The 18,480-nt window shown below is 29.0% G+C and overlaps 1 protein-coding gene across 1 annotated transcript; it reads right to left on the bottom strand.

The window, feature by feature from the left end:
• Positions 1–574: 574 nt before the first annotated feature.
• Positions 575–8,295, bottom strand: LOC101260693 (hydroxyproline O-arabinosyltransferase NOD3). The gene is made up of 8 exons (XM_004250844.5): positions 7,598–8,295; positions 5,453–5,520; positions 5,167–5,368; positions 4,940–5,037; positions 4,771–4,840; positions 4,613–4,684; positions 4,396–4,509; positions 575–1,026 (listed from the first exon to the last, which is right to left on the bottom strand). Exons 1-8 carry the CDS (start codon positions 8,030–8,032, stop codon positions 964–966), a joined length of 1,122 nt encoding a protein of 373 aa, XP_004250892.1. The 5' UTR covers positions 8,033–8,295; the 3' UTR covers positions 575–963.
• Between the last annotated feature and the right edge of the window lie 10,185 nt (positions 8,296–18,480).

Here is an 18,480-nt window from a genome sequence, read left to right as displayed (position 1 = left end):
CTGGTTAAATTTTTGCATTTACCTTAATATTTTGAGGTTCAAGCTAACCTTTCTCAGTCGGATAAGACATGTGTCAATCACATTTGGTTTTTGAGTCATGACAACCCCTTCCACACTCGATTTCTCCATTCCCTCAAAGATTTGATGAAAAGAGCAAAGAAAGTTACAGTAAAAAAAAAATATATTGATGTTCTAAAGAAGATAATGCTGAATGTTCATTTTCTAAATGTTAAACATGAAATGCTCGAAATTCCCAAGTCCATAAAAATTATGCTATACAGACTAAAGTCAAGCAAGAAGAAAGGGTATAGGTAAAGGTGACTCATCATGTTAGTTCAATTGTTTATGCAAATGGGGTTAAGAAGAAAGAAGATGCAGAAGCAATATTAACTATTTCTTGCATATAGTTTTCAAATGTATATTGATAAGTTGGAATAATAATGCATTTACTTCCAACTTTATAACTCATACTGATTCTTCCAAAAGGAAAAACACCAGAAGAGACAATTGTAAGTGAAATTACATTATACTGATGCAACTTCAGAATATTGCCTCCATAAAAGAACACAAAATGTTCTAGCATAAGTCAGTCATCAGTTAAGTTCTCTTGAATAGTTTGATCACTTCTATAGACACAATAACTAGTGTGTGTCATAATTTAGCTCAAAAAGAACTCAGGTCACCTATTACACTTTCAAAGACATTGCACAACAGATTTTTACAAAAAGAATACTAGCTTTATAGTTTAGTCCAAAGTACCATGGAGGGAGAAGAGAAATAACTATGAAGAACAGAACTGCTACTCTAGTGTGACACCACTTCTATTTAACTTGTTTAAATCATATATTTGGTCTAAAGATAATCCATCTTGAAGCCTTCTGGGAACTATTGACCATGCGCTGTGCTTCGGAAAATAGCAAAATATAAATATAGGTAAATACACAAGTCAAGTTTGACTCATTCTCACTCTGTCTCCCATCCAGGGATATTAGCAGTAGCTTCATTAACCATCTTCACTAATCTTACCTGCAAAAAGGGGGGGAAAGAATATGAGCAGTGATAAAAACAAGTCTGGTTCCTTGAAGATACTGACACTTTTCCTCCCTACTTGTATGTGTGCAGTTAACATGCATGTCTGCTTGCATCAGTCATTATGATGAGATTTAATCGCCTATATGTTCACACATATGCCCACTGGTTATGGACAAATTATACGCTGGGCGTCGAAACGGGTTATGAGGAAAGACATATCTGTCACGCTCTTACAGAGGCAGACATGTTACCATGTCTCTCCATTTAAGCTCATCGCAGATCAATATTATAAAATAAGAAAATAAAAGAAATGCTAGAAGTTCTCTATTGTTTCTTGTAGCAGCATATACATCTCTAATAGGACCACGAGTCTGTTTGGATTGGCATATTTTAAGTACTTTTAAGCCAAAAGCTATTAAGCACTTTTGGATTTTTTAAGTATGTGGAAAATATTGAAGAAGAATATTATTGCATTGTGTATCTACATTATTACATACATGCCCTATTTATGGACGCTAAACCTTGACCAAGTAGGAAACTATATAGTATTCTTATTAGTTTTGCTATTCCTATTCCTGTTTCTATTTTAAGTAGGATTGTATATATTTATTCTTATTCTAACATTCTCCCTCTAGCTGGTGCATACAAGTCATATTTACCTAGCTTGTTACAAATGTAATTAATACGAGGACAAATATGGTGCCTGGTGACATATCTACAAGTTAATCACTCGACTTCACAAAATTGATAGTCAATCTGAATGTTCTTATGAGATATCTACAAGTTGATCACTCGACTTCACAAAATTGATAGTCAATCTGGATGTGCTTAGTCTTCTCATGCAATACTCGACTTGATGCAGAATATCAATAAAACACAAAGTAATAAATTCCTAAATTACAGTGTTGAACTTCCCAAACCAAGCTTCAGAAGATTGTTTCGAACCATAGAGTGACTTACACAATTGACATAGAAGGCTACTTTACTTACTCCCTTGAGCAAAAAAATTAGGTGGTTGCTCCATATAGACTTCTTCACCGTACACAATCGTCAAAAAGTGCTCAAAATCAAGTATGGATATATGGATCATCTTGGAAATCAATAGATCAATTGATATTAAACAAGAAGGTCATTGGAAAATGAACCAAAACATAATATATTCATGCATCGGAGTATTAGATTTGATGACTAAAAGTGGCCACAATCTGATAAACATAATATATGGGTAGGGTCAGAATGATGGTACGACCCTACTAAGAAAGAAATTATATGGGTAGGGCCGAAATAATGGCATGACCTTACTGAAAAATAAAAATTATATGGGTAGAGTCGAATTGATGACACAATCCTACTGTTAAGAGAGAAATTATATGGGTAGAGTCAGAGTGACGACATGACCCTATTAAAAAAGAGAAAGTAGTCACCAGTTTTATGCTACACAAGCCAGATATAAAAAGTAATCACTAGAAAGATGACATGGTGCTACACGAATTGAATATGAGAAAGTAGTCACTGAAATGATGGCACGGTGCAATACAAATAAGATATGAGAAAGTAGTCACCAGAAAGATAGTGGTGCTACACAAATTAAATATGAAAAAATAGTCACTGAACAGATAGCACGGTGCTACAAAATTAGATATTAAAAAGTAGTCAACAGAATGATGGCACTCGGCTACACAAATTAGATATGAGAAAATAGTCACATGAAAGATATACGGTGACCCAACATTCGCAAACACAATTGTTGGCCAGACGGACGGTATATATGGGTAATAGCCACCTGCCAGTAACGAAAACTCTTTGACTCTCTACAAATATCGTAGAGGTTTTGATACCATGTGAGAAATATTGAAGGAGAATATTATCTAATTGTGTATCTACATTATTACATAGAGACCCTATTTATAGACACTAAAATACAATCATTGACCAAGTAGGAAACTATATACTGTTCATGTTCTTATGACTAAATCCTATTTCCATTTTAAATAGGATGGTATATACATATTCCTATTCTAACAGAGTAGATTAAAAAATGCTTATAATGCACGTAAGAGTGTGGCCTAGTGATCAATGAAACGGTTGAGCCATGAAGCTCAGGTACAACTCCCAACAACTCCTAGTGGAGACAAAAACACTAGGTGATTCTTCGTATCAGTTTTTGTTGCTGGTGGGAGGTGGCAACTACCAGGGGCGGACCCGTGTGGTTCCAGGGCTGGGAAAAAATTAAATTGTATATGTAGGATAATCTTCTGTATTTATGTGGATATATATATTTTGAACCCCCTCAATTACAAGGAGAATCTGATAGCCCAGCGGCAGGTCCCCTTGAAAGTAAGCTTCAAGTCGAGGGTTCGAATCTTTGTGTTAGCATTTTATTTTTTTCTTATTTAGTTTCAGTTCTGTTTTTCACGTTTTTTTTTTAGTTTTTTATTTTACAAAACAAGCTAAAACTATGGTTTAAAACCCAAAAAAAATCAAGAGTCCGCCACTAACACTATATACTACTACAGTACTACTTCCTTGAAAGTTTGTTCTGTTGGCTTATTGGCTTATATACACGTTTATACTTTTATTTTTCGAACCCACTGAACGAAGATCATGGGTCTGCCACTAGCAGGTACCCCATGCATTAGTTGAGGTACACCACAAGCACAGACACCACAATCATCCGGAAAGAAAATAAGTGCTTATAAGCACTTGGTTTTAGGCTAAAATGATAAAAATAAGTCAAAGCCATAAATTAGAATAAGTCAAAAATCCAAACAAGCTCTATACTCTTTAGGAAATATAGGACCTGAATAAAAACTAATTTTGGTAATGGCAATAGGATTTTGTCTTTTCCTTTTTCTTCTAGAAGAGCCATATTTACCCGTGTTATCATATTCGATGAACTATTGTTTCTAGTAAGCCCTGATCTACTGAACTAAGGCGAGTCTCATGTCCATCTATTCCCATTAGTCCATCCTACAGATTTCATCTCGAGAAAAAATGTCAAAAATAGTTGTTGCTTGATGCTCTATAGTCGCAAAACTTTTATGATAGAAGAAAGATAAACAACAATGATCAATGAGGTAATATGAAGCTATGAAGCTATGAAGCAAAGGGAATCAATAACATATGCTAGTACCTTTTGGCCACATGAAGAAAAGGAAGTCAATCTGACAAAAGTATGCAAAACAAATGCAATGGGACAATACCAAAACTACAGATAGCCTCTGTTGTTTACACAACATATAAGTCTCTGCAATCTCAATTCTAAAGTTAGCAGTACAAATTTGAATGATTTCCCAGATACTTTTTATAAAGTTAATAGTTCTACAGCATACGGCAAAGCTGTAGACAGAGGTTTAAACGTACCACACTTTCAGGAACCCCTGGAGGGGGCAAACTAAGATTTTTTGGCGGAGGGCCTCGTAGATAAGATCTTTTGTCAAATCTCCATTCACCAATCTTTCCATATGTCAACTCTCCCTGTTTAATCATCAAAAGGATTCAATGAACAGAACAATGTTTGTTACAGATTAGGCCGAAAATTCCATTTTTACAAGAACAGAATCTGCAAGTGTTATTTTACCTTCATATTATAATCACATCCATAGGTATAATGAATAATAAACTTCTTTCCAACTTCCAGATCCCAAGGTGGCTGAAAATGACCGGCGTTTGTTAGCTAGGGATTAGTCAAGCATAACATAACGAAGAAAAATGTATTTTCATTTAGCTCTTCTAGACCTGTAGCATGAAGTCTTTTCGAAGAATGTGGCGTACACCATGTAAAGCAGATGCCACCGCATAGCCATACCTTGAACAAGGAAATCCAAATCCAAATTTAGACTTCATAACCCAAACATAACATCAACTACAAGCAACAACCGAAATGAGAAACAAAAATATCACGCACATTTCCAGAACCCAGCCAAAAGCCTTGTCGGTTTCTGGATCATCTTTCATCCTCAAAGAAACATTCATCCATGTCGGAGCAATTTTTTCTAAAATGGACTGCAACATCAGAAAAACAACAAAGAAAACCAAAAATGATTACATCAACCAGAGAAATGACCAGCCCAAAAACCAGACATACTAATGAGATCAGGCTGCCTTTTCATCACGTAGTATATTACAGCCAACCTTTTTAATTATAACAGGAGAATTTCCAATTGGATCAACATTAGTCACTGGGCCTAGCTCCTCCGGATAGTATTTTCGTATAACTCCCTCGTGTTCTGCTGGTTTTATGTAGAAAAATGGAAATGCGGCTGGGAGATCTCCACGAGCCAAGTTTGGCAAGGGATTTGCAAATACATGGTCAGGCTCTGCCATTAGAATGTATCTGCATCAGTCATATCATATTGTACCGTTCAGACTATATGCATACAGGAGAAAACGGTATACATTATCCAGCCTAGTGACTTACTCTTCTTCAATTGTTGCCTTTTCAAGCCACTGAACAAAAGCCCATGGTCTGTTAAGAACAATATAACCCTGAAGATAAAATGGAAAAATTTTCAGAAAAGTTAGGATGAGAAAACATTTCGCTGGTGAAGCAACTTGAGAAATAATACTCAGAGAACCAAAGCTTACGCAGAAATAAAAGACATTGTCAGAACAACTCAATTCGGTAAACTAATCGAGGCTCCCCATGATTACAAACAGCAGATGATCATTCGTTGATTCATTGTAAGCCGTTGAAACAGAAAAAAATCAAATTATTTTCCTGTTCTAAACTTTGAGCTTCTGAAGAAATCACTCAAGTTCCCGTACGACAATATTTCCTTGAACAAAGGAAAAAAATTAGAACAGATCAAAGCCATATCACCCCCTAAAGTTATCTAAAAGTTCATACATAGTTTGAGCCCCAGGACAGAAGATATGAAAGACCTAAAACTGAGCAGATGGAAAACTAAACTATCTTGGCATGCACTAGCAGAAATTGAAGAGCCAAACTATTGGAAAGAGTTTGAGCCTATTTCATCTTGGCTAGTCTATAGCAGGAAAATTTGTAATGGCCAACTCCAACTGATTCATTAGACATGGCCATCTTTTTTACTTGCTTATTTTCTCTTCCTTCCCACCAAGAATCCTTCCCCTTCTTATTTCCTTGACAAGCTCTGCCCAAAATAAAAAAATTAACTTGCCAAAAGAGACCGTATTTTTGACATATCTACATTTTCCTCTTATGTCCTGGAGAAAAGATACTATTTTCCATATCTGGAATCATCATCACCTATTCATTTTTTGAGAAATAAAAAGAATAGCTTAAGATGATCTCAGACATGGCAAATAGTCCGGAATCATCCTCACCTGTAAAATCAGTTTTAATTCAATAGCTTCTTTTTGATGAAAAATTCCATAGCTTATTTAAGCAGGATGAAGGGGAATATTAGCTTCTTCAACTGATAGTCTAAGATTTCGAAAGGCTTGTACCCTAGGCTATAAAGAAGATCTCTCATATGATTTATTACACCAATTTGCAACTGACAGGAGTACAAGACAAGCTCCAATCTGTGCAAAACCCTCCTCACTCTCCTTTCCCTTTTGTCGTAAAAAGTACTGTTTCTGTATGAAAAACAGAAAGGAAAAAAAAAACAGAAAAATACATTTCAAGTAAAGGGTGTTGAAACATTTAAGCACCCCAGTGAAGGGGAAAGTGGACACTTCACCTTGTAATTGATATGGGTCCAAAACTCAGCTTGTGTTATTTATACATTGAAAGCTCTACTCAGAAATCAGCATCACTGAGATAGGATCCAACTCCCCCTGATACCTCAAGGGAATAACACAAGCTTTAGGCCCAATTGGGCTATGTTTCCGTTTTTATGAACAAGTTGTTTAGTTTCTTCAGTAAAATAATAGAAACTCTGATGAACATTCTTTTCCCATTCGAATTTAAAGCTTAAAGAAACATCTAAGAAGCTTTCTCACTCACTCCCTGGATTACTTTGGTGATCATGGGTTCAGCCACCACCTTCATTAACTGTCAAACAGCCTCGAAGAAAATCTGTATATGCCACTCACAAGAACATATTCCCATACACTCAGACTTTCCGTGTGCCAATTAAGACACTTACCAATCTTCCCAAAAAATTTAAAACTGAAACTATTCAACTCTGTTGTTCACTTACATGAGAAACTAAAACTTCCTTACTCAAAGCCAGAAACTAATCAATCCCAAGAAAAGGGGTAAACTTATCAGTCACAGAGGTTATAATCAAATCATCAAAACCAAAAGAGAGTAAATCTTTCCAAAATAACCTGAACATGAAAAAACATAAAATTCACCATCTCAAGACTCAAACCATCAATTCAAAGTTTTTCACAGAGTTCTAATAAACATTAAAAACTGTACTCATATCATATCCAAAAATAAAACACATGAAGATACACAAATTCGACGAAATCCCACAAGTAAGGTATAGAGTGCACGCAGACCTTACCAGCACCTCATAGAGGAGTAAAATTCCACAACTAACAGTTTAAATATTTGAAAAATACGCAAAACCCAAAAGAATAATTCATCATAAACCAGCATTTTTTTAAAAAAAATAAAAAATAAACTCACCCGATCCAATCCTTCAGGAAGAGGATCAACAACAAAAGTAGGAATCTCCTCCATCAAATTATCAGGTTTACCCGAATGCAAAACCCGAGTAAACCCACCCATTTCCGATCCATCTCTCTCCTTCATCTTCTTATACCAATAATACATAATCCTACACTGCCACTTACTGTACGGCGCATCAGTCGCCGTCAATGCCACGTGGAATTTCCGGTCACCGGATTTCACTAAATTGGATTCCTTAACCGGGTCAAACCATTCCGATCCTCCTCCACCATTACTACTACTACCACTAGTACTAATACTAAAACTGCTACTTGTCGTTGCCCTATAGTGAATTATCAATGTAACCAAATTGTATGTTGCAAAGAAGAAACCTAATGCAAGTAAGATCAGTAACAATGGCGAAACCCGACCCATATTCTTTCTGGGTATCATTATTGAGAATTTTGGAGAAGAGAAGAGGAAAAGAATTTTTCAACGATTTTATAATTAATTAAAATTAAAAGTTTGAAGATTTTGTGAGTTAAATTAATAGGAAAGTTACATTAAATTTGATATCTAATCTAATTAATATATATAGTGATTTAGTGGATGCTAATTTGTTTTTAATTTATTTCATTTTAATGTGGAAAGAAACAAACTAAAAGGATAAACTCTTTAAAAAGAGCAATTTTATTATGTGTTTTAATTATACGAATGACTTTCTTTCTTTTTTAGTTTGTTTATAAAAGAGTAATTTTTTTTCGGTAATAATTTTTCACGTGATATGACATAACTTTAATTTAAGATCACATGATTAAAAATATTCTTTATTTTTTTAAAATTTGTGTCAAGTCAAACTAGATGATTCTCGGTGAAACGGAGATAATATTATTTTTGAAAATTATGAATAACCCATAGTCTCTACGATTTCTGTTACAGTCTGAGCACTTTGTGCATACTAGATAAACCTTCCATCGTGAAGGAAATAATATATTTATTAATAGATTATTTACCATTTTAATTATTTAAAATAATAATTTTTTTAAGAAAGTAAGAAAGAGTAAAATAATTACAAGCTCACGCTCAATTAATTGAGTTATTCATAATTTTTTAAATTAAAAAATAAATAATTTAAACAACCACAATAACGAACGAAAGAAAAGTATTAGAGAATATTTTTTCAAACTAGGAAAGTATATTTCATTTGTTGATTGTCAAAACGGGAGGTCTAATTAATATATAGTGCTTGTTTTGTTTTTCTTGTTTTGTCATTTTATTTAATTTTATTTGAAGTATATATATAAAGAAAGAAAGAAAAAGGATAAACACTTTAAAAAGAGCAATTTAACTAAAGATGTACATAATTTTAATTTGAAATGATTCTTTTCTAGAAGAAATATTCGCCTCCTGACCATTTTATTTGTTATTTGAAAGTAGAAAGGGAAAAAAATAAATAAAGGATGAACTTTTTTTTTTTAAAAAAAAGAGCAATTTTATTATTTATTTAAATTATAACAAAAATTTATTTTATTTTTGAAAATTGAGAATAACTCATAGCCCTTGTGATTTTTGTCACAGTTTCTAAGTAAATCCTCCCCGTGAAAAGATAATATATTTATCAAAAGATTATTTACCATTTTAATTATTTAAAATAATAATTTTTGTTCAATGATTTTCTTTCTAAAAGAATAAGAAAAGATAAGGATAAGAGGAATCGGGAAATGATTATAGTTAGGGGTGTTCATAGGAATTAATTCCAACCGATTAAATAAATTGATTTTATTTGGATTTAATTTGGATTTTAAAAAATTATAATATTTGATTTGAGTATAATTTTATTCGGAAAAATAATCCAACAGAACCGACACACACACACACATATATATATATTAATTTATAAACAATTTTAAAGATCCCGTATATGTTTTCATCAAAATTTATTTATAATTTACTTATGAAAGCAAAAAGGTCGAAGGTGAGAACATTTATCTTGTTGGTTTCATGTATATGAGTGTCTATGACAATTCATTGTGGGATGATTGTCTCTTCCATCTAGGATAAAATAGTAAATTTTAACGTTTTATTCATAGTAAATTAAGTGATTGAAATTTTTATAATGTTAGTCATTTTAACTATTCATTTTGAATGGATTGTTATCACTTAATTTTTAGCTTTAAAATTGTTTCTTTTATTTTTGTGCATAGCTGGAAACCCATTAACTGAACTAAATCGAACTAAATCAAAATCGAGAACAACTAAATCAGTAAATGTATATTATATTTGATCTGGTTTGATTTTAATCATTTTAAAATTGATTAAACTAGTTTGATTTTAATTTTGACCAATAATCAATTCAAATTAATTCGTGAACACTTTAATATATAAAAGTAGTATATGTACCCGCGCGTTGTATGAATATTTAAAATATAATATTTTTAAATTTACGAATAACTAAATATGAATTATTACTGAGTAACAAAAGTGCATGTATAATCATATATAATGTTTTAATTTTTCATATACAAATAATGCTAACAAAATTTTACCCTTCTCCTTCTTCTAATATCATAAAGATTAATAACATATGTGGCATGTGTTAGAATTGATATATATTTGCTAGTTAATTAAATTTTAAGTTCATAAATCAATTTAAAACCTAGTATTAAATTATTAACCCTACTTTTAGCTAAAATCGACATACTAACTATTTAATATTGGAAAAAGGAAAAAGCAACTGTCCATTTCCGTCGAACAATTTTAACTTCTGTAATATATATTTAAATTGACTATATATTATTAATTTAAACAGTATAGAAAATTTGAGCAATTTTGCTTTTTCAAATGATAGATTATTATTATTATTATTATTATTATTATTATATTATACATACCATTTTTTTGCTGATGGTTGATTTTTTTTAATAAAATAAATATAGAAAATCTATTTAAAATTATAATTAAATAGATAAACTATCTATGATTATGAAATATCACAAATGTTTTTTAAAAAAGAAACGGCAAAAGAATCAATTAAAGAAAACATAAAAAATTCAGACACTATTTTAAAAATAAAATATAAATGTATTACCAAACTCTATTTTATGTAATTAATATTTTTAATTATTTAAAAATTTTATTTTTTTTGAGTGTTCGACACGTGAAACTTCTTCTTCTCCTTTTATATACATAGATAGATATTATCTATAAAAAAAAGTTATAACCATTTGTAACCACTTTATGTTTAAACTATCATAGTAAATTTTAAATTCTAACTTATCTTTTTAAATTGTAATTTTTCGAAAGAAAAGCAAAATCGTTTTTTACTATGCTCAAAAACAATTTTTTAGAATTTGATATTTCCAAAAGAATTGTGGTTTTTCTTCACACAATTGATTACTTTAAAATAGTAAAAACGTTTTCGTATGATTTATGTAATTTTGATTAAAAAAAAGTCAAACAATTAAATATATCTCTTAATTAGTATATATTTAATAATTTGAAAATTATAATTAAATTTAGAATTTAATCAACTCTAACGATTTAGGTATTATTATTATTATTATTATTATTATTATAAATTAATAATTAATAATTATTAAAAACGGAGAAAAAACCAATATTTTTCTTAACGTAAATTTTTTTTAAAAGTTGTTTTCAATTTACGTTTTTTTAAAAGTGTTTCATTTCTTAAACTGTTATTTATTATTTAATTTATTCACTAATTTTATGGTGCTGACACATAACACGTTTTTTTCTCGTATTTATGACAAAAATAGGATCCCTAACATACTTACCAAAATTTTCAGTTTTTTTTTTAATCATTATTATTTTTTATTTCAAAACATTAGTTATTATTTTTAAATATTTTTAAAAAAAAGCTTAATCTAAGCCACCACAATAACGAAAAAAGTTTTTTAATTACGAAAGTATATTAATTTTGTTCGATTTGTTGATTGTCAAATGGGAGGTCTAATTAATATATAGTGCTAGTTTTGTCTTTTCATTTAATTTTATTTAAAGCATAAAGAAAGAAAGAAAATAGATGATCTCTTTAAAAAGAGCAAAATAACTAAAGATGTACATAGTTTAATTTGAGACGATTCTTTTCTAGAAAAGAAATAAATTGTATATTTTGATTGTCATAGTTTTACTTATTATTTTAATTATTTAAAATTAATATTTTTGTTCAATAAATATTCTTTCTAAAAATAAAAATAAAAATAGGAGACGGGAAAATTGGAAATGATTACCATATATAAATAGAACACTCATGTCAATATAGTCATTTTAGAAAACAAAAAACTAAAGTGAACGTAGATAATCAATCAATTAAGTTACTAATATTTTCTTTCTAAAAAATAAAAAGAAAGTTAATCTAAGCGATCACAATAATATTAAAGTGTATATGTTTGTACTCTTCACTTAATTTTTTTATACTAATTAGTCAATCTTTACTATCAAAAGTAATATCAAATAAAATGAGTATGCTCAAATTATATTATGATTTTTTAAATTAACAATTATTGTGGATCCTTATTTTACTTAAGAATAATATAAATAAAGTGTCTAGGAGGAATACTAAACATTTCATTCGAACTTGCTAAATATGTAAACTGATTTTCTTCTTATCATGTTTTGCATTTTTTCTTCTTATATGTTCCCATCACATAAATAAACATTATGTGTATGTTAAAGTCAAGTTTTCTAACGTGTTAAAACAGAAAGAAGAAAAAAAACCCTTTGAAGCATTCAACATATTTAATATTCAATATCTTACTATACATTATTTTACATTAGAGTCAAATATGGAGTGAGAAAGAGGGCTAATGCCTTTTTTTTTCTTTTCGAAAAGTCTAAATTTGAATACATAATCAAAGATTAATATAAGATGTGTATAAGAATTAAATATTTAAACATTTTATTAAAAATTGAACTATATTAACACTTTGTTTGGATCATTATTTCATAATGTATTGTATAGTATTGTATTGTATTGTACTCTATTGTATTGTAGATACAATGTTTGACTAGACTGTATTGTTTGTTGTTGTTTAATATATTTTAATTATTTGGTTTGATCGTATCTTACTTTATAGTAATTTATAAATTTATTAGAAAATATCCTAATTATTCTAGGATAAGAGATTTGACTGGATTTAAATAATTAAGATAAAAGGTAAAATAGTATTTTGAAATATTATGTAAATATATAATTGGAAAAAGAAATCAAGAAACAATGAGAACACACCGAATTGGTTGTTCCATAAAATAGGGATTTTCATTGTTACGTAACAATGAAATTTAACAATATAATACAATACATTTTAAGTAACAATCAAAACAAACATTGTAAGTATAGTGACGATGCAATACAATACAATGGATAACAATGATCCAAAATAGTGTAAGATTGTTGTTTTCTGAATATCTTATTGTATAAGATTTATATATATTAAATTAATAAATATAAAATTCATATAAAATGCTAATTAACCTAACAATACAATAAAGAAATTTACAAAATTATAATATGGTTTGCGGGGAAGATGGCTAACAAATATGATTGCAAGTACCGACTAGATATGATTGGTGATAACATTGGTTAATAGCGATCGTAATATATAGTAGCTGGTGGTGATGATAATGATTAATAGTGATGGTTGATGGTATTAGTTGATAGCGATTGTTGGTTGTGTGTAACAATTCTCAAGATTGTTTTTTTGTTTCTTATTTCTTTTCCCCGGTTTCACCCTCCACATAGGTTTGGTTAGCCATTCATGACTTGTGGAGATGGGTGGCACGACTTTCCAAGTGGTCAAATGTGTTTTGGAAGAGTTGGTGGTGAGTTTGGAGGTTTGGAACTCAAGAGGGGTCACCAAAGTCGATATTTGGGGTTCGAGTTTTGAAGATTCCACTAAGTCCAAAGGGTGAATTGTAACTTAGTTGGATAGTTTGCAAGGTCCCTAGGTACTCAGAAATGATTTGGACCTTTGGATAGGATAACGGTGTTCCTTAAGTTTAGAGTTGGCCTCGAGGAACATTCATTCGTTCATGATAATCTTAAAATAACGATTTGACGATTTCAATATATTTGGAATATATTTTATGATCAATCTATATTATAGGTCTGTGCTCGATGAGTATTGAGTGTAAAAAATATATTTTAAATTTAGCTAATTTTCTAATCTCTAATACGTATGCTATCGTGCTAAAGGCCTTGTTTCGATCAAAGCTATCAATATTATTGATATATAACGCAATCACATAGGACACACAATCATCTAGTCTTGCAGGTGTCATTTAGTAACCAAAACACTCCAATTTGAACTAGATTTTTAGTTTTTTCTTAACAAAATCTCTTACTACTATATTTGATAATTTTGTTCATCAAAATTTAACTTAAATAAGAATAATAGATTTAGTGTAACTTTATAAAGTGAAATACAAATAATATAAAATGTATGTAGATCTTATTCTTATATTACAGATAAAGAGATTATTTCTGATAGATCTTCGACTCAAAGAAAAATATCCAAACAGTCCTATAAAAAAAAGTAATGAAAGCTTAAGAAACAAAAATTAGTGACAGAACAAAAAATACAATAAAATAATTTAATTATCAAGATACAAGAAACAATAAGTAATAACAGAAATCAAAGGACGAGAAACCATGATCAATACTACAACTATTAGTATATACAAATAGCAAAATCACACACTGCTACCTACTAACGTTTTATCCTAATCCGCGTCCTTCACACCTCCTTATCTAAATTCATGTCTTTGAATAAATTAAAAATAAATTATTTAACTTTTTATTTATATTTCAATTAAGATTTAAACTCTAAATTTCTCATAATTTTTTTTCCAATAACCAATGCGTTGACATTAAATATTAATCCAATTTATGCCACTTTATATTAGACTGGTCCTACTATGATATTTAGAGAAGAGAATTGGAGTTTTATGCCTAATTTATGTACATCCTATTTTAGTTTGGTCACTCTGGATACATGCTAAACTTTTAATAACGATGTAATTTATGATTTTTTTATATAGCAAAATCAAATTTTAAAATACATATTGTATAGTATACACGTGGATTCGACTTTTCTTCATTTTTCTTTTCTCTATTTTTCTGAAGTTCCTATTTGGATTAATGATACGTGTCATAGGTTAGAATAAATGTTTAAGATTTAATTTTTTAAAGTTAACCTCTAACCATGATTTAATTAATAAATACATTATATATCAAGTATTAAAATTATTATAATCTCACAATCCTAACAACATATTATCTTGTCCATAAATATAGAAAAAAATAGTTTTCTTCCTTTTTTTTATCGTAGCATCTTTTTTTTCCGTTCATATAATATTTTTATTGAATTCTTTTTTTAAAAGCATATTTATCCGTGATTAATAAATTACCTAGCGATAATCAAACCATTTTAACAAACTAATTTCAATTTCATAAAGATTACAAATATGGTGATACCAGTATATACGGTAGTTAATTATAGTTTCTATACTTCTATTTAGTTAATTAGATAAAAAGATTATAAAAAATTCAAGAAAATCTTACGTATAAAAGAATTTAGGAAGAGAAACTTTTTTTCCCTATATTTATGGACAAGATAATATGTTGCTAAGATAGTTATATCATAATAATTTTTAATACTTAATATATAATGTATTTATTAATTAAATCATGGCTAGAAATTTACTTTGGAAATTAAATCTTAACCATTAATTCTTAACGTATGTCATGTGTCACTAATTCAAATAGGAACTTGGGAAAAATGGAAAGAAGAGAAATGGAGAGGAGCCGGATCGGTATATATGTGTGTATGTAACGTTGTTTAACTTGATTCAATATTTTTAAATATTAATTTGATTTTATATATGCATAATATATTTTCACTTTTTAGTGATAATTAAAATGGAACTAAGTTTCATATAAATAGAAGAAAATTCAAAATTTTATATCTCTTGACTTTCAGATTTTATTCTATGTCGTTCATATATAATATGATTTTGAAATGCTAATTGAAAAATAATAATTTCTTAAGTATGAAATTGATTGAGTGTGATATTCATGTTTATCATTTCAGATTTAACCATTATTAGGTGAACTGAAATGAAAAAATTGAAATCATTTTAAAATTGTACTTATAATTTGAAGTAAAAAAGATTTGAGCTATTTAGTGATATTCTTTACTATTTTGTGGGTTGAAGTTTGTAGGAGACGAAATCTTATTTTTATATAATTTTACATGATAGTGTAAAATATATAGAAGCATATCTTTTGTGGGGTGAAGTTATTCTATTATAACTTTATAGAAATTTGATGCATTGTAATTTTGTGATAGTGTAAAAATGTGTATCATATCGTATACATCAAATATATATATATATATATATATATATATATATATAACTATTTGTAAAAAAATTGACTGTGTAGTGTTATATATCGGTCGGTTTGGTTTTAAAGTTTATCGATTTGGCTTATTGGTTATCGGTTTGTAGAGATGCTAAACCGTTATAGTTAGAACCATTAAAATATTGGCTCATTAGTTTTTGAGCGTTATCGATTCAGTTATCGATTTAACAGTTAAGGTTTGACACCAAAAAAAAAATTCATTAAAAATTACTTAGAAACAAGTTGACAAACCAAATAAACCATGCACATGAGTTTATAAGTTACATCTTGCTCAAAAGTAAACACTTTTACATTGTCGAATAACCAATTGTTTGAGACAACTAGAAATAAAAGTAGGAAACCAAAATTTAAGTTAAGGACTTTATATAAAAAATGATATAAATATAATCATTTAATTTATTATCGGGTTATCAGTTAACATGTTACGAAAAAATTCCAAATTTATGAATCGATAACTCGATAACAAAAAAAAATCAAAATTATTAGTAAAATCGCTGAATCAATAATTCAATACTAATAAATCAATAATTTTTTTTCGATTCAAATTTTTAGTTTCGATTCAAATTATCAATTTTAATTCAATTTTAAAGAGTCCTCATAAAACAAGACTTTATGAATTTAATATTTTATGTTAGACGGTATTCTTTTAAGATATTTCAATAAACTAATCTAAACAATCTTCTTGTGGCATGTGAAACAAACTTCATCGGATCACATCGTTTTATTGATTGATTTTTTCATTTTACTCAATTATATTGAGATTTAATTAAATTTAAATTTTTATTAAAAATTTATATGCAGAAGAATAAAATTATTTTAGTAATATGTAATTTCTAATCAAAAATAAAAAAATATTTGGGAAAATACTCAAGTACCCCCTCAACCTATGCCCTAAATCCCAGAGACACACTTATACTATACTAAGGTCCTATTACCCCCCTGAACTTATTTTATATGTAATTTTCTACCCCTTTTTAGCCTACGTGGCACTAGTTCGAAAAAAAAAGTCAACCATCGTTGGGCCCACAAGATAGTGCCACGTAAGCTAAAAAGGGGTAAAAAATTATTAATAAAATAAGTTAAGGGGGGTAATAGGACCTTAGTATAGTATAAGTGTGTCTCTGAGATTTCGGGCATAGGTTGAAGGGGTACTTGGGCATTATCCCAAAATATTTTATGATTTTATAGCAATTTTTGTTGATAATCTCTTTATAGGATATTAATTATTAGTGCCTCCTACAATTATACCATAATTAACAAGCAAAAATTCTTGACTTTAATTTAGGGTTGTTCAAAATCTAATCAAAACCGATAAGTTAAATTGATAAAAAAGTTATTAGTTTATAATATCGGGTTTACTGGTTTTGATAACAGTTTTGATTTTTTTTGTTATTGGGTTATCAATTCTTAACGGTTTGAAATTTTTTCTTAACGGGTTAACCGATAACCCGATAGTAAAATTAAATAATTATATTTATACCATTTTGTATATAAAGTCCTCGACTTAGAGTTTGATTTCCTACTTTCATTTTGATTGTCCCAAACACTTGGTTATTCAACAATATAAAAGTGTTTGCTTTTGACCAAGATGTAACTTGTGAGCTCAAGTGCATGGTTTATTTAGTTTGACGGCTTGTTTCTAAGTGATTTTCATTTTTTTTCTTTTGTATCAAATCTTAACGGTTAAACCGATAACCAAACCGAAAACGATGAAAAATTGATAAACCACTAAGTGATAAGCCAATATCTTAATGGTTCTATAACGATTTAGTATCTCTACAAACCGATAACCAATAAGATAACCCGATAAATTTCAAAACCGAATCAAATTGACCGATACGCAACCCTACTTTAATCGATATTATGAATCCCCACTCAATTATTAGACTTGCTTACCCTAAATTTAGCTACATTTTTCGTAGCAATAAATTAATTATGTTTTTTTTCTTCAAATTAGTGCCCCACCTTTTTAATGTATGCCAAATCATGTAGAAAAAACTCATCTACATAAAAACATTGTACCTTAAATTAGGTAAGAATAATAATTCATAAATTTAATGAATGAAATAATTCACATTTTACATTGTACTTTTAAAATGTCGGTTAGATGCTTGAAAATGAAATAAATACTAGTAGTTATATTGATTTGACTGAATAATATATAGTTAAGAATAATCTATGATGTTCATGTGTTCAATAATATTAGTTTTATATCTATAACTTATTTAAGTTATAACTTGTAAATATAATTTATATTTAGTTATAAAATATAATAATACTTCATAAATAGAAGTAAAATAATAAGAGAAGTAGTAATTAATTTTTCTCCATTTAATACCCTAATTTATTCCACATATTTTTCATTTTATTTGTACTTAGAAAGAAATTTTTGTTTGGTAATATTTTTTAGGAAAAATGCACAAGTATTTCTTTTATCTATGCCCGAAATTTCCGAGAC

The sequence above is a fragment of the Solanum lycopersicum genome, chromosome 11, assembly GCF_036512215.1.
Source record: "Solanum lycopersicum chromosome 11, SLM_r2.1".
Taxonomy (NCBI): Eukaryota; Viridiplantae; Streptophyta; class Magnoliopsida; order Solanales; family Solanaceae; genus Solanum; species Solanum lycopersicum.
This window is presented reverse-complemented; position numbering and strand designations above follow the sequence as displayed.

Coding starts and splice junctions, on each gene's coding strand:
- LOC101260693 (XM_004250844.5), bottom strand. CDS start 8,032: ATGATACCCAGAAAGAATATGGGTCGGGTTTCGCCATTGTTACTGATC. Junction 4,685..4,770: donor GAAAAGACTTCATGCTACAG/GTCTAGAAGAGC, acceptor GGTCATTTTCAG/CCACCTTGGGATCTGGAAGT. Junction 1,027..4,395: donor CAGGGGTTCCTGAAAGTGTG/GTACGTTTAAAC, acceptor CCCTTTTTGCAG/GTAAGATTAGTGAAGATGGT.